Genomic DNA, 22,488 nt, shown 5'->3' on the forward strand with positions numbered 1-22,488 from the left:
TCTTGCTCAGGCTGGTCTCGAACTCCTGAGCTCAAACAATCCGCCCGCCTCAGCCTCCCAGAGTGCTAGGATTACAGGCGTGAGCCACCGCGCCCGTCCTAAGTACAACACAGTTATTTTGTAGACTGTCCCTTGATTTGAGTTTGTCCATTTTAGATTTAGATTATGCATTAAAAGCCTTACCACGTAAGTTATACTATATTCTTCTCAGTGTATTTTATCATGAGGCATATGATGTAGGTTTCAGCTGGTGATCAGTCTGATCAACAGATTAATGTGTCTGTCAGGTTTCTCCACTGAAGTTACTGTTTTTCTCCTTTGTAATTATTAAGTAATTTGTGGGAAGAGACTTTGAAACTACATAATTATCCTGCTCCTCAAACGTTCACTCACTACTTTTAGTGTTCATTAAATATTACAACTCCATCATAATGACTTCCATATTTATTAATTGGAATAACTTTCCTTCTCTGGCATTTATTTATAAACATGGATTCTATATACTTCATATGCATTATTCTATTAATTCTTCAACAAGACAGGTACTGCTAATATAGCGACTAAAGAAAATAACTGAAAACCCAGAAGTTGGGAAGACTGTCTCCTTACACATATATACAAAATAATTTTATCCAATTTTAACATGCACTTAATTGGCCAGAATATTCAATTCCAGGTGGACTGAAATGTATATATGTGAAAGGCAAAATTTTTAAACTTAAATTTTAGAACACAGTAATAAGGACATCCAAATATTCTCTCCTTTATAAAAGCAACTAGAAATAGAAAACTAGCAAAAATTCTCAGAATCAACTTTTTCAGAACTCAGGAAATTAACCAAAGGTTTACAACAATTGGGGAATTTTTATTCAAGACTTATTGTATCTTAGTAAAAAAACATCAAGCTTTTCTAGCATATTAATTTGCCATGTTCCAGTCTCCAGCTGTACAGCAGCCTTGGAAACTAAGAGCCCCCAAACGCACTGAAAAGCAACAGCCTGATAGCAACCAGAGGTGGGTCAGAATAAGGTTGAAACATCTTAGCCTCATTCTCAGAGAACTGTCATTATTTCACCTGTTCAGGGAGTCCCTGTCAGGCCATAATGGCAAGGCTGTCTTTATTTGACCTAAGACCTTGCCCAGAACAAAAACCCTTTTCCCATGAGATGTCAGTAGAAAACATTTAAAGGTAAGTGCTTTAAACTCTCTGGCATATGATGAGAGGAGGCTGAGGGAGAAGATTACAGCTGGAGCAGACAACAGGCTAACCAAAAATCTTAAAAGACAAACTCTGAAAATAAAAGCTAAGGTGGAGTAGTCAATTGCCTGGCTTAGTGTTTAAGGTATGTCCCAATGCACATAGAATAGCAAAGAAAAACTTAGCTTATTGATTCCCAGGTTTGGGTTTAAGGAAATCTCTGTCCAATCTTAGCTAACAAAGCTAATCAAACAGGGACTTCAGTGGCCAAATATGATGAAGAATAGACTTCACAGAATTATTTCCAAAAGCTGCTAAAAAAAAAAAAAAAAAAAGGAACAATATCAAACAAACCCCAGTGAACAAGGAAGAACAGGGCTTCAAGAATTGCCACAGTATTTTAAATTTCCCTTTTTCAACAAAAAAATTCACAAAATCTGCAAAGAAACAAGAAAGTTTGGCCCATATAGAAATTATCCCTGAGGAAGCACAAATGTTAGACTTATTAGACAAAGACTTTAAATTGGCTATCTTAAACAGGTTCAAAAAACATATTTAAAGGAAAACATATCAAAAGAACTAAAGGAAAGTATGAGAATGCTGTCTCACCAAAGAACATGACAATAGAATTTAAAAAACAACCAAACTAAGATTATAAAGTTAAAAAGTACAATAACTAAAATGAAAACTTCACTACTGACGTCCAACAGCAGATATGAGCAGGCAAAAGAATGAATTTGTAAGCTTGAAGGTAAGTCAATTAAGATTATACAGCTTGAGGAACTGAAAGAAAAAAGGGAGGAGAGTATCAAAGGTACGAGAGACAACTGGGAAACCATCAAGTGTACCAGGATAGACATAATGGGAGTTCCAAGACGACGACAAGTGAAAGAAAGGAGGAGAAAGAGTATTCGCAGAAATGATAGAAAACTTCCCAAATTTGATTAAAAAACCATTAATCTACAAATCCAATGAATTCCAAGTAAAATAAACTCAGAGTCATACCTAGAACAGCATAATGAAGCTATGGAAAGGGGGGAAAAAAAGAGAGAGACAATATCTTAACAGCAAGATAGAAGCAACTCATCACACATAAAAGATACTCAAGGCCGGGCGCGGTGGCTCACGCCTGTAATCCTAGCACTCTGGGAGGCCGAGGCAGGAGGATCACTTGAGCTCAGGAGTTTGAGACCAGCCTGAGCAAGAGCCTGTCTCTACTAAAAAAATAGAAAGAAATTAGCCAAACAACTAAAAATATACAGAAAAAATTAGCCAGGCATGGTGGTGCATGCCTGTAGTCCCAGCTACCTGGGAGACTGAGGCAGGAGGATCGCTTGAGCCTGGGAGTTTGAGGTTGCTGTGAGCTAGGCTGACGCCATGGCACTATAGCCCGGGTAACAGAGCAAGACTTTGTCTCAAAAAAAAAAAAAAGATACTCAATAAAATGAACAACTGATGTCTCATCAGAAACCACGGAGGACAAAAGGCAGTAAGGCAGTATGTATGTTCAGTGTTGAAAGAAAACAGATGTTTATCAGGAATTATCTGCCAAAACTATACTCAAAATACAAAGGAAAAATTAAGACATTCCTCAGATAAGAAAAACTGAAGCAATTCATAGCTAGAAGTCTGGCCATAACAAGAAATATTAAAGGAATCGTTTAGACTGAAATGAACAACTAACCTGAATCCATATGAAAAAATACTAGTAAGATACACAGATAAACATAAAAGAGAGTATAGATCTCCTACTTTATTGAAAGAACAATTGCATGCAGCAATAATCATCACCCTATTGATGTACACACAATGTACAGAGATGTAATTTGTATAATAACAGCAAAATGCAGAAGGGAACAGAGCCATATTAGAGGAAATTTTTGTACCCTATTGAAATTCAGTTGATATTAATCAAAACTAGATTGTGTATAGTTAAAATGTTAATTTTAATACCCAAGGCAACCATTAAGGAAAAAAATACAGTCAAAGAAACAAAGGAATTAAGATGGTACACTAGAAATATCTATTTAATAGTAAGAGAGGCAATAGAGGAACAGGAATAAAATACACAAAGATACACAGAAACTAACAACAAAATGGCAAGAATACACCCTACCTTATCAATAAGTACATTAAATGCAAATGGTTTAAACATGCCACAGAGACAGAATGTACTTTGAAAAGATAATCCAACCACATGTTCTCTAAGAGACACTTTAGATCAAGACATACAGCTTGAAAGATAAAGATGTGTCATACAAACATCAACCAGAAGAGAACTACAATGGTTATACTATATCAAACAAATTGAACTTTAAGAAAAAAAGTTGACAGAGCTATAGACTTTTTATAATAATAAGAGTCAAACCATCAGGAATATGTTACAATTACAAAAACACATGCACTTACAAACAGAGCCCCCAAAACACATGAAGGAAAAATTAACAAGAACGAAGGGAGAAATCGTTCAGAAATAGCTGGATGGTGCTTTGTAGTGGATCTTTAAAAAATAGTAAGTCAGACACTTTATATCCTGCTTTCAATAATGAACAGAACTATAAAGATAAACAACAACAGAAGACTTCAACACTACAAACCAACTAAAAGACACACTCCGAACACTCTACCCAGTAAACAGTAGAATACACATCCTTCCCACATTCATATGGAATATTCTACAGGACAGACCATAAGTTAAGTCACACAACGTCTCACTAAGTCTAAAGAGGTTGAAATTATACAAAGCATTTCAACCACCACGAACTAAAACTAGAAATGAGTCAGAAAAAGAAAACTGGAAAATTCACAAATGTGGAAATTTACAAACACTCTTACAATTAACAGGTCAAAAAAATTATAAAATACTTTCAGATTAATGAAAATAAAAACTAAAAGCAGTGTCCATTTAATTTAATTAAACAATGAGAAAGACCTTAAACAACTGTTCTATCTTAAATCAGAAAAAGAACAAACTAAATTCAAAGTAAGCAGAAGGAAGAAAAATAAAGTTCAGAGCTGAAATACATGAAATGGAAAGGAGAAATACAGAGAAAGGTCAACAAAACCAAAAGGTGGTTCTCTGAAAATGTCAACAAAATTGACAAGCTACACTGACCAAGAAAAAAAGACTTAAATTACAAAAATCAACAATCGAAAGAGAGCATGTTACCATCAGACTTACACAAAGTGGAAAGATTAAAAAGGCACAGTGTAAACAACTCTATGTCAACAAATTAGGTAACCTAGATGTAATTGACAAATTCCTAGAAAGATACAAACTACAGAAACTGACTCAAGAAGAAAAAACAGAAAATGTCAATAAGAAGAAATAAAAAATGTGAACAGACTCATAACAAGTAGTTATTAAATTCCAACTTTCAAAAAATTACGGACAAGGAAAAGCCTCGGACCAGATGGCTTCACTGCTGAATTCTACCAAACATTTAAAGAATTAACACCAATCCTTTTCACAAAAACTAGTAGAAAGGAAAGCACTTATCAACTCATTTTATGAGCCAATAGTACCCTAATATCACAACCACAGAAATATAAGAAATACTAAACAATATTCCTTAGGAATACATTCACAAAAATCCTCAAAAAAATGCTAGCAAACTGCATTCAGCAGCATATAAGAATTATACACAACGACCAAATGAGGTTTAGCCCAGGAATACAAGGTATGACATCCAAAAATCAATTAATACAATATATCATATATCAAGAGAATGAAAAATAAGAACTGTGTGATCATCTCAATAGATGCAGAAAAAGTATTTGATAAAACCCTTTCATCATAAAAACATTCAACAAATTAGAACTGGAAGGTAAGGAAACTTGCTCAATTTGATGAAGGACATGTGTGAAAAACCTACAGTTGTCATCATACTTAATGGTGAAACACTGTATACTTCCCTCCTAAAATCAGAAATAAAACAAGGATGTCCTGCTCTTGCCATTTTCTATTCAACATTATACTCAAGGTTCTTATTAGGGCAATTAGGCATGCAAAAAATAACAAAAGTCATCCAGATTAGAAAGCAATAAATCTCTATTCACAGATGACATGATCTTTACATAAAACACACAACAAAGGATTTAATAAAAGAAATGCAAGACTTATACATTGAAAATGACAAAACATCAAACAAAATTAAAGATCGAAATAAGTGGAAAGATAGCCTGGATTCATACACTGGAAGAATTTAATATTAATAAAATGGCAATACTCTCCCAAAAAAGCTAAAGATTCGATACAACCCTTGTAACATCCCAGGGGGCTTCTTTGTAACTTCTTTGCAGAAACTGACAGGCTGATCTTTTCAGTAGAGTGAAGTGTGGTCATCACAGCTGGCTGCAACATCAAACTCCTGGGCTCAAGTGATTGTCCTGGCTCACTCTCCCAAGTAGCTGGGTTTACAGGCCCACACCACAACGCCCAGCTAATTTTTCCGTATTTTGTAGAGACAGGGTCTCGCTCTTGCTCAGGCTGGTCTCAAACTCCTGAGCTCAACCAATCCTCCTGCCACGGCCTCCCAGAGTGCTAGGATTACAGGCAAGCGTGTGTGAGCCACCACAACAACCCTGACAAGCTGATCTTAAAATTCACACAGAAATTCAAGGAACCCAGAATAGCTGCAACAATCCTCAAAAAGAACAAAATTGGAAGATTCATAATTTCCAATTTCAAAACTTACTAAAAAGCTATAGTAATCAAGACTGGGGCAATGGCAAAAGAAGAGACATACAGATCAACAATGTTAAAATACCAGAAATAAACCCATAAATCACTGAGCAATTGCTTTTTTTTTTTTTTTTTGAGAGAGAGTCTCACTGTGTTGCCCGGGGTAGAGTGCCGTGGCGTCATCCTACCTCACAGCAACCTCAAACTCCTGGGCTCAAGCGATCCTCCTGCCTCAGTCTCCTGAGTAGCTGGGACTACAGACATGCGCCACCATGCCCGGCTAATTTTTTCTATATATTTTTAGTTGTCCAATTAATTTCTTTCTATTTTTAGTAGAGACGGGGTCTTGCTCTTGCTCAGGTTGGTTTCGAACTCCTGAGCTCAAACAATTCACCCGCCTCAGCCTCCCAGAGAGCTAGGATTGCAGGAGTGAGCCACCGCGCCCGGCCAGCAATTGCTTTTTTGAGAAGGCAATTCAAAGGGGAAAGAAGTCTTTTCAGCAAATGTTGCAGGAATAACTGAATATGCACATGCACAAGAAATGAATTTGGTCCACCTTGTACCACATACAAAAAATTAACTCAAATCATTCAAATATATAAGTAGCATGGTAGTTTGTACTTAACCATCAGATTGTCTTAAACTGCTGCCCCACATTCAACCTTCCTTCCACAATCAACCATCATCCATATAATCCAATTTCAGGATTAAAGAGTCATTCTCAAGCATGTTCTTCTCACCCTGCACAAGCCTGCAGACAGGCCAACATTGTCGCCAGAGTTTCTGGAGGAAGTTGAGCACTTTTGGGCTGGTCTTTCTCTGGGGCAAGTCCACCCAATATAGATGGGCACCGTCTCTTTAAAAAAGTCATACATGCTTGGATAAAAGGCTCCTGAAAAAGCAAAAACTCTCTTAGTATATTTGAAATTAATCTTCACTGCTTTCAGATTAAAAACTGCTAAACACTATGACTAAAATCCAGAGTAAATAATACCTTCATTGCCACTTTAAAAGTTTGTAGCAATTTTAGCTACCAAAATTTAAAAGCAGAAATAAATGAACAAATCCTGCTTACCCCATGCTCTCGAATCTTATCCGTGAGCCACTTGTCAAGTTTGAGGTATTCACGACGTGAAGCAAGTGCAGCAAGGTCAATCACAAAGGCAAAAGGAGTACCATTTAGCAGCATTGACAAGGCCTAAAGGAAAAGCAATATTAGAAACTACAAGTCAAGCTATTAAGTAAATATCTCCCTGTCGCACTATTTCCTGCTATTCACAAACAAGTCTAATAAAACACACTGCTAATTTAAACAACTTGGTCACAACTTAACTTAATTCAATTCAGTGGTTTAACACTAGTCCTTAGATCACTTTTTAAAAGAGAATGCATGACTCTACCTTCAAAATAACCTTTACTCTGTGCTTTTTCAAATAACTAAACCCAGAGCAGAGCAAGATTCAAAGCATCAATGCTTTACCTTCCCCATGTTTTAAAATGTAAACACAGGCTTACTCTAACCTAAGCAAAACTGCATTATCAATCACTAGTGTACCTAGTGATTAATGGTATCCAAACGATTTGTCAAAAGAACCTATTGATTCAGGAAGAAATACACCTAGTTTATCCAAATATTGTATCTCACAGATTATTTATGAAAAAAGCTCAATTATCACTTTAAAACAGCCTTACAATACATAGAAGACCAATCAAAAACAAATAAAAACATTCTTAAAATCTAAAACCATTTCTCCTTTCCAACCTTTTGACTTACAGGGGAAATTCTAAATCTCAACTCATTTTATGTAAGAGCTGGTTACATGTGAATTATTCCTAAGACATGTTTATTACACAAAAATTTATTTTTTATCACTAATAAATAAGCCAGTGTCATTCTAGTCTTCTGAACTCACCTTCAAGTCCTGGGCCACATCAAGTATTCGAGATAATTTGGCCTGGTCATACTGCTCCCCTCTCATGTACCATTCTGCCATTGCATGCATGATAAGTTGGCGAATTGAGGGAGACTGTCCCTAAGAAAAGAAGAAGAAAAGCTAAATAGCAATACTGCTAAACATTGTGACAAGTGCTATTACAAATGCCCAGCTAATTTTACTTGTACTTATGTAAAAATCAGGGATATTTGTGTAGACATTAAGTTCAGGTCTCAAACACTATGCAATTACAGTGACAGTCTTTATGGGAAAGCCAAGTTACATCGACATCTTCGAAATGAAGTCTACTCCTAAGCTTGGGTCATACACTTATTCAACCATCTTATTTGCTCTACATACATTTTCAAATGGAAAATTAGAAACAGAAAATGATATAATATATGAACATGGTTATATAAAGTTTATATAATTACTTGAAATTACAAATTACTGGTGTATAAATAAAAACAATATAATTTAAGGTGACCATCTCTCAATGTTGCATAGTACAGGGCTGTATCACTATTTCTGGGAGTGGTGTTTGTATATACATTTTAAATCTGGCTATTTCCACAAAAAAAATGTTCAATTTTTTTATTTTTATTTTTTTTGGTAATCATTCCATTTCTTTTTTTTTTATCAGCAGGTAGCCTTAAATAATTTAAACAGACAGCTGGAACTCAGTAAGTATCTATCAAAGAAGTGACACTAAGGCAATTACTATTGCTGTATCCAAATTATATTCCAGTAACTGCCCTAGAAAGGCAGATGGTCCAAGTAGAACAAGAATGAGGAGATGCAGCTCCTTTCAGACTGCCCCCTCCTCTTCTTTTTCCCCTGAGACAGGCTCTCACTGTGTTGCCCCGGCTACTAAAGTGCAGTGGCATTATCATAGCTCATTGGAACCTTAAACTCCTGGGCTCAAACAACCCTCCTACCTCAGACTCCCAAGTGGCTGAGACTACAGGTATGCACCAATACGTCTGGCTAATTTTTCTATTTTTTGTAGAGCTGGGGGTCTTGTTCTTGCTCAGGATGGTCTCAAACTCTTGAGCTCAAGCAATCCTCCCTCCTTGGCCTTCCAGAGTGCTAGGCTCACAAGCGTGAGCCACCACACCTGGCTGGCCCAGACATTCTTTATTCCTTTCATACCATAGCTGTGAGTTAGAAAGGGCAGGCTGAGCAAAATCAGGAACTTGCTTCCTTTCTCACTTTGAAGTAACTGTGCTTTCTGGCTCTCTTCACTTTCTCAGTTTTTAAAAATAAGGGATTTATTTGCTAATACTTAAACATTTTGAACTAAGCTGATGTATGAATTGGATTAAGTCCTATAAAATGCTTAAGATATACACATAAGGCTATTAAATGTTAAAAGTTATTGAATGCCAGGCACGGTGGCTCACACCTGTAATCCTAGCACTCCGGGAGGCCAAGGTGGGAGGATCACTTGAGGTCAAGAGTTGGGGACCAGCCTGAGCAAGAGCCAGACCCATTTCTACTAAAAAAAAATAGAAATTAATAAGCTGCAAATTTACCAAGTTAATTGGTTTCTAAAAAAAGAAAGAGAAACTGACTGAATGGAATAGAACTTAGGCTACCATTTTTCATTTATAAATACAGTCTTTAGTTAATTTTTTCAAACAGTGTTTTGCTTTGTTGCCCAGGCTAGAGTGCAGTGGCCTGATCATTGCTCACTGCAATCTCAAACTCCTAGGCTCAGATGATCCTCCTGCTGCAGCCTCCTGAGTAGCTGGGACTACAGACCCACACCACCACACTTTACTAATTTTTTTACTTTTTGTAGAGATGGGGTGTTGCTATGTTGCTCAAGCTGATCTCAAACTACTGGCCTCATGCAATCCTCCTGCTTAGCCCTCCCAAAGTGCTATAATTACAGGCCATGAACCACTGCATCTGCCCCAATTAATTTTTAAAAAGCACTTGTACGTAATACAAACTACCATAAGAATAGTTAAAGAAAAAAAGTAACATGGGAGACTGAGGTGGGAGGATCACTTGAGCCCAGGAGTTCAAGTCCAGCTGGGCAACATAGCAAGACCTTCTCTTTTTCCAAAAAACAGAAAGAACAACAACAAAAAAAGGCACTTGAAATAAAGGGGAAGACAGATGACTGCCAAAAAGGGGGGAGGGGAAACAATGGACAATGACAATCTACCTGTCAAATACATTCTACAAAATCAGGGGTGAAAAGTACAAGGGCTTGAAAGGCATTTCAGCACAAACTAAAATTAAATTTAAATGCTGGATTTAGATAAAACAGAAAATAATGCTAATTAAATGGATCTATGATCTTCTCCCATTTATTCTTTCAAAAAGTGACACTGGTACCTTCTGCTCGTATAATAAATATTTAAGCTCTTAACTGTTATCAAAAGGATGTTGGTGGCCAGGTGTGTGGCTCACGCCTGTAATCCTACCACTCTGGGAGGTGGAAGCAGGAAGATCACTTGAGCCCAAGAGTTTGAGGTTGCTAAGCTGACAACACTGGACTCTAGCCCAGGTGACAGAGTGAGACTCTGTCTCAAAAAAAAAAGATGTTGATGCCCTAGCAATACAGTTATACGAATTTTTTAGAAATTATCTTGCCTCCTTGCTCTTTGGGATTATATATTTTAATGCTCACATGATCCTAAAAGATAAAACAAGTTTTATGACAGTATGACTTCTCCAGTCACAGTGATTCAAAGACTGACAATAAATCTCTCTAGTTGAATAACCTCAACACTCCAAAGAATGTCAATTATTTAGATGAAGACATTGTAAGTACACAGTTGTGTCTTACCTGCCCATGCCATGCATAGTGCAAAATAATAGCTGAGTTAGGATGGTTTCCAAGGAAAATTGGCATCAGAGTGGAGATGAGTTCATGGCGCAAGGTATGCCAGGAGGTGTTGATTTGTAGTAAGGCCAATACCAGCATGTCTGGACAGTGTTTGATAGGGAAGCTGAAGAGCTGTTTGACTTGCTCATACTGCCCAACCTCTGCAAGCCTCAACAGAGATTCAATCAAATCCAAGCTCTTCCTAAGAAGAATGGAAGAAAGATGCTCTCTCAATGAAAATCCCGGTACACAAAATTCATTTTTGAAATAAGTGATACCAGCTATCAGGACAAAACCAAGTTGCCACCATGTTTTAATATTTGATACTTATTTAAATTACTGCTGTTTCTCTCTAAAACATATGCCGCTATGCTTCCAGATTAATTTCAAAGGCAGTACAAATTAACAGAGAATAACTGATGAAGGAAAGGACAAAACCACTGAACATCTGCATAATCATGGATCCTGCTTACCAAAAGGTATCACAGATTTCCGTGATCCGGATGAAAATAGAAACAAATCACAATTTAGGAATAGTCAACCCAACTACACACATAGTACTCCTAATCTACATACAAAAAAAATTCTACCAAAAACACATCCTTAACACTCACTTTAGTAATGCAAAGTTACAGCTTAGGTGCCTCCTGATTTAAGTGTGAAATCCAAAACACCTGCCATGGATTACGCTTGCCAAGAAGGTGGACCTGGATGGCTTTAATGGAGTATCAAGATCTAACTCTACCCTTAGTCCATAAAAAAAATGGGGGGGGGGGAGTGTAAAAAAAAAAAAAAAACATGAGGAAAGAGAACGAAAGAAACACCATGAGGAATCTGGGGTAGACCAGACAAATGATGTATTTCTCCATCAAATCAATGGCAAAAAATAAATTTAAAAAAAGAGAGAAGAGGGAGGGAGGCAAAGGAAGAAAAAAGAGAAGAGAGACTTTAGAATAAAGAAACTATGTGGACCTCATCTGGATTCTCAACTGTAGAATCTATTAAGAGACATTGTTGAGCCAATTAGGAAAACTTAAATGTAGACAACTTGCTATATTAAGGAACCAGTATTTGTTAAATGGGATAATAACATGTTTTTAATATGGAAAGAGGCCTTTATCTGTTAAAATAAAATGAAAAATATATTCCTATACATATTAGACTCAACAGGAAAAATCAGCCAAACTTGCAATCCAACGTTGGCTAGCACCTGGGAAAAGAACACATTACCACCAAAAAATAAAGACAACCTGTTCAATGATGAAAAAGTGTCCTGGGAGAGTATAGTTAGAAAAAAAAATTGAAGAAACGCTGTAAATTAGACGCCTCTGGCAAACAATTCAGGCCATCCTCCCTCCCTGTAGCTATGTGTGTACTTCAGCAATGATGGAAATACTTTAGTCATCCTTCCCTCACATCACCAGGGAGGAGTGATTTGGACAAACAGTCTCAGGAAAAACCTAAACTAGACAGTGGAGTCAGATTCTCCCTCAGAAATTTGGAACTGGAACTCAGAGAAACTAGATAATTTAGCTCAAGTATCAGATTTGATGGGCTATCTTGAGCGACTTACAAAGGAAAAAAAAAGCAAGCAAATCTACAGTAGAGAAGAAATCTTAAGAAGAAGTACAAATCCCCCTCTAACATTTGATAGTTTTGAATTTCTGATATTTTAGAAAATACCTGATGGCACACCTTAAATAGCAGAGAGATAACTAGTGATAACAGACTAAAAAATAATTTTATCCACCAACACCCTCTATGAAAACTTAAGGTAGGTAGGATCACTAAAAATACTGTTTTATTTGAACCTGTTAACTATATATTTGGCTCACGATTAATTTTATATTTCAAAAAAGATGTGACCCTTTAAAGAAAAGCTACATGAGAGTGTTTACCATGTGGCAATTTCTCGATTGTCATCCTCCGGTGGTGCTTTCAGAATATCAGTGGCAACAGTATGACAGGGATAATCCGCAAAACAGAAGATTTCTGGATTTATAAGGGAATGCTGAATGAAGGAGAGCTGGAACAAAAGAAGAAAGTCTTTACCACCATACATGATTGTGAATGGTATAAAAATTCAAAATATTTTCATCAGGCTAATCTCAAAGTTATTAGAATGACAATTTCCCTTTTAAAATCTGAATTGTTTGCCCTTTGAAAACCAAGACAATTTAGACAAATAAAAAGTGCATGATGAGACAGATGGCCTTGGAGACAAACAAGATTAAATTACTGGGAAAACAGCTTGATTGTTATACCTGAATGGAGTCTTACTGGTACTAAAACTGTGATAATATTCTTTTAATATTTATGACACTCCATTCTCTTCTGAGCTGTGTAAAACAAATTCTACTTTAAAAGAATATTTCAATCAGTGAACAGGTAGCACTACATAAGGAATAAGTCGTTATTTTGTTCCCTTTCTATAGCTAAATACCACTCACTTACCTGGCCTTCTGCATGTTTCCAAGGTCTATATATGAGGTCTACTGGGAATACTTCCATACCCAAACCCCTCTGAATGCCATAAACCACATTATGAAGTCCTTTACTGTCACGAATTTGAAATCCAGGATGGTCCAGTTCATAAGTTACTTCCTTGAAATTCAAACTCGGGTTCTAAAAAAAAGATAAAAGCAGTTCAAAGTTTAATGAACAAAGCTTTATCCAAAGGGCCTAATTAAATCTGAAATTCAATCAAGATGTTCTTATAAACTCAAAATCACCTGAATTTTTCTGGCATTTTGAAAGAGACATAAAAGTCAATCCCTAATATTCAAAATAAAATGGTTCTATGAGCAAGGTGCTCCAACCTTCAGTTCAGGACATACTTCTAAATGTGTGAGTACTTAAGCAAGAACCCTCTCTTCCCCTACTTAATCCAACAACAGGACCCATTCCAATATGGCAAATGAGTAACTCTTTGCTCCGTGCTGTTTTTACATCAAGATTCTACTATCTTGGAACAAAGATAAATTATCCCAGGCTTCATGCTTAATTAACGTAAGATCTCCTTTAAAAGCATCCCGAAGTATGCATCAGTGGTCTAGATTCTTTATGTCTAAATGACTAAAATTTCCATTCAAAAGATGTTTTCTGGAAAAGGTATTCAAAAAAAGTAGTCTGAGACTCCTTCAAGAAAAGCAAAGGAAACAAGTTTACAGAAGGTAATTTACCAAACACCCTGCACAAAGCAGTATGTCTTATTGCTTGAAAAGAAAAAGGCAAATGAGGAAATGACATATGTTGGCAGTGTACAATTTGTATTTAAAGCTCTAACCATTCTTTGCCAAAGTGTTCTGGGGGGTGGGGGAATGGAAGAGTTCTAAAGTGACTCCTTTCAAGCCATGAAGACTTTAAAACTTGCTTGTGCTTGCATATGGTACAAAACAACCTTCGATTGGGGTTTTCCTAAGGAAATAATAACTTTCAGAAAATAATTTTTTTTAATTTGTTTTCAGAGACTGGTTGTAAAAAAAAAAAAAACAGGACTATAAATTTATTGTTAAACAGCATTATCCTACATAGAGATAAGTTTGATAAATCCACAAGTCATGCCCATCCTTGATAGAAAATCAAAAAACCAAATTATGAACCCAATGTGTATCTAAAATTGTCCTCTAGTCAAAAATTGTGCGGAAGACTCTAACAGAGTTCAAGAAGAAAAAGGAAGGAAGAAAAGAGGTTACTAATTCAATTGTTTAAAACCCCAGTGCAGACATTCAATTTTTTCACTCTCTGTAAACAGGAACAAAAAATAGCTTCAAATATTATGGGATAGTGTTCTTGTCTACAATTTTTAAAAAGAAAATATTTTTAGTTGGGTAATAAAGAACAAAGACAGAACTGTTGAGTTAAAAGGGCATGTCCTGGCCGGGGGCGCGGTGGCTCACGCCTGTAATCCTAGCACTCCGGGCGGACTGTTTGAGCTCGGAAGTTCGAGACCAGCGAGAGAGAGAGATAGAGAGATAGAGATGAGAGATAGAGAGATAGAGATGAGAGATAGATAGAGAGAGAGGGAGAGAGAGGGGGGGAGAGAGAGGGAGAGAGAGGGGGAGAGGGGGGGAGAGAGAGAGAGAGAGAGAGAGAGAGAGAGAACACGAACAGTATGCTTCTCTGTAACCGGATTTTACCCTTAAATTCCAAACATGTGAAAGCAAAGATGAGAAACGAAACAGGCCAGATATATCCTATTTCTGGACATCTATTTTTAAAATGTTATGATTATGTATATGTAGTCTTCTATTATATTTTGTTGCATGACATTTTATGAACAAAACCGAAGGTACTACATCTTGACACCACTACTGTCCTGTTGACTAAATTTTATCACTTCCTTTAAATACCTAAAAGTTTCATTTCTTTGTTTCATTTAAGCATTTCAGTATTTTAGTGGAGGTACTTTATCTGTTTATTTAGTTTGTAGATAATCCAAAAGTGGAACTAGTAAGATAAATATGAATTTTTATTATCCTTATCCACCACACAGTTTGCAGGATTTTTCTTATACCTACCAAAAATCATTCAGAAGGCCTCCCTTCTCAGTAATTCTTTTATCATTACTTTGCAATAAATTAGCCCTCTACACTCCCTGCAAAATCACAAAACTCACCTCAGCAGTGCCGATTAGAACTGCAAGGCAACAAACAACCCCCCTGCCACCGTCCCCCCGCAAAAAAAAACCCAGAATTTGATTTATGTACTATGTCCAGTGCATAATTAACTCAAATACTTCATTCCTTTTTTTTTTCCCCCCCAAAAGACTACTCAAGTGCAGTAGTAAGAAGGGCGTAATAAGTAGAATAAGCAGTTCAATCTGTAACTCACTGTGATCAAGATAACTCACAACCTTTCTACCAGCCTCATTACTTTTCGAGCCAGAGAAGTTGGAGAATTACAAAACACTGCTGCTCTTACATAGCTGGGCATTTTATTAAAATTTGCTTTCTTTGGGCTATATCTTACTAATATCATGAATCAAAAAACATGACTACAGGTACTTACCAGTTCTTTGAGAACATCAATCAAGACTTCTACATTCCACGTGTGTGCTTGTGCTCCATCACTTTTATCTTTTCCGTCACTCCAGATACCACTGCCAGGAGCAGAGATACTCTGTAGAAGTAAAACTTGAATTAAACAAATCCAACTACTTAATGTGTTCAGTTCTGGTTGGTACAACAGTCATACTGTCATTTAATGAATAAAATAAAGACGACAGGATATTAACTCACTTGGTAAAATAGCTGAATTCAACACACCTGTAATGGAATACCATCTGTTAATCCTGAATGAGTTCGAGCCATCATTCCCAAAACCCTTGCAACCTGGGCAGCTGTGACCTCCCGAACACCAAACTGCATGATTATATTGCGACATTCTTCAATACTGAAACAGAAATGCAACTTCAGAAAAATGCTACCATCCTCAAAACCAAGATTAAGAAATGCTAGTATTAAATAAACACTTGTGTGAAATCGTACATTTCACTTATACAAATAGAATAAGCTTCAATTCTTGTCACTTTTATATAGCTAGGAACGTAAAAATCACCTACTTAAGAAAATGGCAAAATTTTAAAAGACTGGTGGAAGAAAATAACAGTCAAGAGTAATGATCCGGCGGGGAGCGGTGGCTCACGCCTGTAATCCTAGCACTCTGGGAGGCCGAGGCGGGCGGATTGCTTGAGCTCAGGAGTTCAAAACCAGCCTGAGCAAGAGCAAGACCCCGTCTCTACTAAAAATAGAAAGAAATTAATCGGACAACTAAAAATATATGGGAAAAATTAGCCGGGCATGGTGGCGCATGCCTGTAGTCCCAGCTACTCGGAAGGTTGAGGCAGGAGGATCGCTTGAGCCCAGGAGTTTGAGGTTGCTGTGAACTAGGATGATGCCACGGCACTCTACTCCGGGCAACACAGTGAGACTCTGTCTCAAAAAAAAAAAGAGTAACGATCTTTCACAGTGACATATAAAATTATCCTCAATCCTAAGTGTGAATCAAGTTACTCAAGATTTTAACACTCGAGGTGAGTTTGATTATTCTGATACATACAAAGCCTTGAAAATGAATCCTAACCTTTAGACTTTGCATCTTGAAGTTTGATTAAACAAAAGATATATGCCAGGCACCCATAAAACACTCACAAATATGCTATTTCAAACGTAAGTGAGAATGTGGTTTGTATAAGGGTTTTTAAGTCACAGCGAAGCACATTAATGCCCTTAATAACTTACTCTCAGAAAAATAATAATAATACACTATGTCACAATCTTAAGTGCTACTAACAGGGTAAAACCTCAGGTAGGTGAAAGTTCCATAAACACTTGCCTCAATGCTGTCTTTTCCTCTCCAAAAGCTAAAATATGCCTATCCTAGCAACTAGTCTAGGAACCTCTGGTTCCTAAATTCAAGAAACTGGTGGGCTCATGGAGATAGAAATTTAACACCCCGGATGTATACAGTTGCCATCAACACTAGAGTATGTGGAAGATTAACATTTGGAGCAAAAAGCTTGAGGCAAAAGTTGTTAACTCTAAGGAACTTGTTACAGAAATTACATCATGTTTGGTACAAGAATAATCAGAAGTTTAATAATGTCTTACTACCAACCTTGCACAAAAGCCATAGCCTACTTCTTGCATGAAATCAGCCAAAGAGCTCTCCATCATGGTTTTAGCTACCCCTCCAGAATCAGGCAGGATCCTGTCCATTAGAATGTCCCGTTTTTCAGGGTATAAAAGTGGTGCGAGCACCACGGGACAGCGTTCTTGGGGAAAATCTGAGGGAGGAAAAAGGTTACAACTGCTATACTGATTAAAAATAAACAATCCCCTTTTATTCTCTCCAAACTTCTTCCCCAAATTCATAATCAAAGCAAAATTTATTTCATGTTATTGAACTTGCTAGCCCAATTCACGAGTTCAACACCAATTCTAAAATTTGCATCTTTTTACATCACAAAGATTGCTCATTGGTATACTTTTAGCTTTTCATATTAGGATTCCAGTATGAATTGGCCAATCCACACCCTAAATATTACTTTAAATTTTCACAGTGGGGCTACCAATCCCCATACAAGCAAAGCATCACAAACGAGCAACTAGAATCACAGTCAATTTATTTCACTGACAAGAAGAAAGCTTCCCATCACTGAGAAAGTTAATGCAGTTTAAAATTAAACTATATAAACCTAAGGAAACAAAAATAACAATGAGAATGGATATTAGTACACTATCACCAATTTGTTTTTAAAAGACTCTCTAAAACAAAGATCTCTCTAAAAGATTAGAGGCAACAATAGAACTAGGATTGGTGGGGTGAGAAGGGAGAAAAAAAGAAACGAAAGAAAAAAATAACTGCGATTTATCTTAGCATTATCCCAATAGCCAAGGAAATAAGGTAGGTATATCAAAAGTGACCAGTTTTTGAAGCTGAAAACAACATGTCACACTTGGGTGTGGTGGCTCATGCCTATAATCCTAACACTTTGGGAGGCCAAGGCAGGAGGATCACTTGAAGCCAGGAGTTCTACAAAAACTAGAAAAACTAGCCAGGCATGGTAGCACATGGCTGTAGTCCCAGCTACCTAGGAAGCTGAGGCAGGAGGATCACTTGAGTCCAAGAATTTGAGGTTGCAGTGAGCTATGATGACACCACTGCACTCTAGCCCAGGAGACAGAGTAAGATCCTGCCTCAAAAACAAACAAACCAGTGTGTCGCTATAGTGTAGTCTCTCTCCCTAAGGAGGAAAAAAAGACTGCATGGAAATATGCTAAGTCTTATCTGTGGTTATATTTATATATCAAGATTACTGAAGTTATATTCATTTTATACCTTTTTATAATGAGGCTTTATTATTTTCATATTTTAAATTATAAAACAGTCTCTTCCTTAGAAGATTATCAGCATAAGAAGTAAATCAATGATTTCCCTTATATTCCAAAATGCTTTTGTCATGTGTGATCGTCCAAGAAAACCATCTACTGTAGGCTACAAAGACTCCCTTACCTCTGCGCAGTGTCTTAAGAAAAGCGTCTATCTGCTCCTGTCCAACTCCAAAAGCTCCCTTCTGCCCAAAGAGGAGATGGGAGAGGAGGAGGTGTAGGACCTCTATTGCTATATCTTGGAAGCCACCTTCTTGATTTCCACTGACGTCTGCGTCAATGTAAGAACGCAGAAGATCTGGAAGCTTCTGTTTGATAAACTGGGCAGCTAGAAGTCAGATAAACCAAAATTCATAAAAGTTATTTTTGGACCACAATGGGTAAAAAGTCACGAATACTCAAAATATAAATGATCACCTTTCTCCTTCACAAACTCACCCTTTTAACCTCTCTAATGTTTTCACAGCTCTACTTGATAGATATAAAGAAACCAAGGCCAGGGGCTGGCTGGGGGCAGGGAAAAATGGAAAGTTGTTCAATGGGTATAGCTTCAATTTTACAAAATGAACAAGTCCTAGAGATCCATTAGACAACAAGGTGAATATAGTTAACACTATGGAACTGTACACTTAAAAATGGTTATGAGTGTAAATTTTATATTATCTGTTCTTACCATAGACAGGTACATATTAACGGGAATTAATCTTAGATTATCTTACTCTCTAAATCTAAACTATTGAAGCCCTATGATTCAAAAACCCATGGATTTTTAAAGTCTCCTTCCTTCAGGCAGATCTGACCCCCAGCTATATTTTTAGAAGAAAAGTAACTTACCAAAACCTCTGAGATCTGAGCTAGAAGAATTCAACAGGGCAAGGCCAAAAATTACCTGAAATAAGAAGGGCTAGATTGACCAAAGAGTCAAATGGCTGTTTTTAATTCTAATTTTACCTACATCTTTTTTTTTTTTTTTTAAAGTCCCCCAAGTAGCTGGATACATTCCTTTTCTTTAATCACTCACCTCTTGTACTTTGCTTAACTTGAGCACTTTACTCAGCTGGGCAAATAAGTGAGGTGCAGGCTTTAAACTCTGAAACAAACCAAATTTTATTTTAAAATGTCTTAATTTTCAAAAAGTTTTTAAAAGCATCTGTTTACCTAAGTATGTATGGCACTATATAGGAGATACATAATTCTATAGTGGTGCTAGAAATAATACAAAATGTCCTTGAACTATGGACCAACAAGCTTAAAGTTTTCACATAATGTGGTTTTGGTAAGATTTTATTATCAAATGAAATGCCTTTTGTTAAGAAAGCTACAGAAGACACCCTAAAGTAACTACTTGAAATTTAAAAATTAAGATACAACATTATGATATCAGGGATTTCCTTTTGAAGAAAAGAGGGTGTGAATGATGAGAAATTACTTAATGAGTGCCATATACATTGTATGCCCTTGACTTCATCACTTATGTAATATATCCATGTAATGAAAGCACACACTTATGTAATATATCCATGTAACAAAATTACACTTGTACACCATAAATATATACCAAAAGAAAGGACTCGGGGCCCTTTTAGAAAGCCTAACAAGAGATCACATTTTTAGAACTACTAAGTAATACCAACCTTCTGATAGTGCAATGGATTATCAATGGCATAGGACAGCGTTGAGATAAAATTTGGCTTTGTAATCAGCGATGCACACTCCTGAATCAGAAACTGAGTCTTTAAAAATAAAAAATGAATTTTCATTAGCACTAGCCATTATCTTGCACAAACAGAAGCAGAGGTTCTCAGAACATTAATGCATGATCTAATATTGTATACTGTTGACATACTATCAAAATCAGCTCTTTAAAAATACCATTAAACTACCTAATGTCTATTAGCAACAAGTATTAAACCAACACTTCCACAGAACAGACTCTATTGACAGGATTACTATAAGAAATAATATGTCAAACTGTGGTCAGATTGAGAAATAAGCCAAAGAGACTCAATCCAGGACACGAGATCCCCTCTTTGCCTTACTTACTTGTCAAACAGGGCATCCCCACATTCCTGCTTCCTTCAGGCAGGTCTGATCCCCAGCTCTCTAAGCCTGAACTAGGTAGCTGTAATGGTCGGCAGCCAGGCAGGAGAAGGGAAGGACAGAAAAAAGGAAAGGTCTAACACCTTTTAGCCATCCAGCTAAGGTTATTTCTGGATGCTATTTTGTATGTGTCGTTTACTACATACAATATGCCCAAAATGCAATTCACTGAACAATTAATTAGAGCTAAGTGGACATAAACTCTGTGAGCCCCAAATACCTGATGGAAATCTTTGCCACTGCTTTTACCATCGCCACTGAAATCCACATGCGAAAATAGGCAGCGTAATAAATGCCTGTCTGCCTCAGGACCGTGCCGATTCACAATCTAAAAAGACCAAAAACATAAGTTTAAGGGAGAGTTTTTAAGAGAGGGGGAACCATGAAGGAGGGTTAAAAGAGAAAAAAAGGAAAAAAAAAAAAAAAAGAAAGAAAATCAACCTCCAGGGCAAAATTCCATTCCATTACATTAATTGTTCATTTTGGAATAGAGTTAAAGGAATTACTGAGATGGAAGTATTATACTTATATTTTATAATTCAATATTCTTAAAATGTTTCCTGTAGTCACTGGCAGGAAGAAGAGAAGAAAACTACCAGTAATTATCCCATATTAACTCTGACTTTTGTCAACATCTACACCAAAAACACCAGGCAGTATCAAACATGTAATAGAAAGGTCCTTTTTTCTTTTAAGCTAAAAAAAAAGCTAGGTGTAGTGTACACGCCTGTAATCTCAGCTACAGGGGAGGCTGAGGCAGGAGGATCACTTGAGTCCAGGAGTCCAAGAACAGCTTGGGCAATATAGTGAAAACCCATCTTTTAAAATAAACTAAAATAATTATGGCTCTTGAATCTGTTCTGCAAAAAAATAAGGGAAAAATAATAACAATAATTTTTTTAAGGTTTAAATATAATTTTTTAACTACAAAAAAACATTTTAAGGCAACAATTTTATGTAACCCAAATTCTGAATAGCTGTAACCCTTTACAATCTACACGGCACTGCCCTAAACGAAGCTGCCATTTGCTAGATGATTTCAGTGATTTTTAGATGCTACCCTTGAACTCCATTAGTTTCTTGCTATTTCTCAAATTTACCAGTATTTCTATGTGCTATTCCCTCTAAATGGAAAGCTCCAGATAACCAGACATGGCCTGTTCTCTCACTTCCTTTAGGTTTCTGCTCTAAAGTTACCTTACCAGTGAGGCTTTCATAACTATCGTCCCTAAAATAGCAACATGACCTGCCCCACCATCGTCCCTTACACCCTGCTTTACTTATCTCCACAGTACTAACCATTAGCTGATAATCTGTTTACTGTCCATTATAAATTGCATGAGAACAGGGAAATTTGTGCAGCTATGTTCAATTCTGCACATCTAGTCCAGAAAAGAGCTTAGCACACTGTATATACAAAGTAATCAGTTTATTAAATCTCACATTAAAATATTATAAATAAAATACTTAACTACCTACTTTGGGCTAGATAAGGTGCTGAGCTTCCTTGGTTTAATCTTCAACAACTCTGCCAAAATTTATCCCCATGGATGAAAAGGGTAGATAATTTTTTGTTTTGTTTTAGTTTGTTTGTTTTTTCAGACAGGATCTCACTCTGTTGCCTGGGCTAGAGTGCAGTGGTGTCATCATAGCTCACTGTAATCTCAAAATCCTGGGCTCAACCAATGTGGAAGTAGATACTTAAAACAGACTCCATGAGCCTAACATCCAATAGTTTATGAGCTAAAGAATCCGGATTCATATTCCAACTCCAAAGCCTATGATCTCCACTGTATCCTAATTATGTGACAGCTGGCTGAGTTATTTTCAGTTTCCGT

The 22,488-nt window shown here is 36.7% G+C and overlaps 1 protein-coding gene across 4 annotated transcripts in view; it reads right to left on the reverse strand.

Annotated features, from left to right (window-relative positions):
* CNOT1 (CCR4-NOT transcription complex, subunit 1) overlaps positions 1-22,488 on the reverse strand; it is a 102,788-nt gene that overhangs the window by 41,473 nt on the left and 38,827 nt on the right. For all 4 annotated transcript variants that reach the window (XM_012647863.1, XM_012647864.1, XM_012647865.1 and 1 more), the window contains exons 3-16: positions 20,871-20,978; positions 20,185-20,283; positions 19,572-19,640; positions 19,385-19,439; positions 18,675-18,878; positions 17,277-17,445; positions 15,926-16,052; positions 15,669-15,779; positions 13,113-13,283; positions 12,557-12,684; positions 10,620-10,860; positions 7,796-7,915; positions 6,958-7,080; positions 6,623-6,774 (exon numbers count right to left, since the gene is read on the reverse strand). In XM_012647863.1, coding sequence (XP_012503317.1) covers positions 6,623-6,774; positions 6,958-7,080; positions 7,796-7,915; positions 10,620-10,860; positions 12,557-12,684; positions 13,113-13,283; positions 15,669-15,779; positions 15,926-16,052; positions 17,277-17,445; positions 18,675-18,878; positions 19,385-19,439; positions 19,572-19,640; positions 20,185-20,283; positions 20,871-20,978 — 1,877 coding nt within the window. The remainder of the gene's footprint in view (positions 1-6,622; positions 6,775-6,957; positions 7,081-7,795; positions 7,916-10,619; positions 10,861-12,556; positions 12,685-13,112; positions 13,284-15,668; positions 15,780-15,925; positions 16,053-17,276; positions 17,446-18,674; positions 18,879-19,384; positions 19,440-19,571; positions 19,641-20,184; positions 20,284-20,870; positions 20,979-22,488) is intronic.

Source organism: Propithecus coquereli, unplaced genomic scaffold (genome assembly GCF_000956105.1).
Source record: "Propithecus coquereli isolate 6110/MARCELLA unplaced genomic scaffold, Pcoq_1.0 Scaffold272, whole genome shotgun sequence".
NCBI classification, from domain to species: Eukaryota; Metazoa; Chordata; class Mammalia; order Primates; family Indriidae; genus Propithecus; species Propithecus coquereli.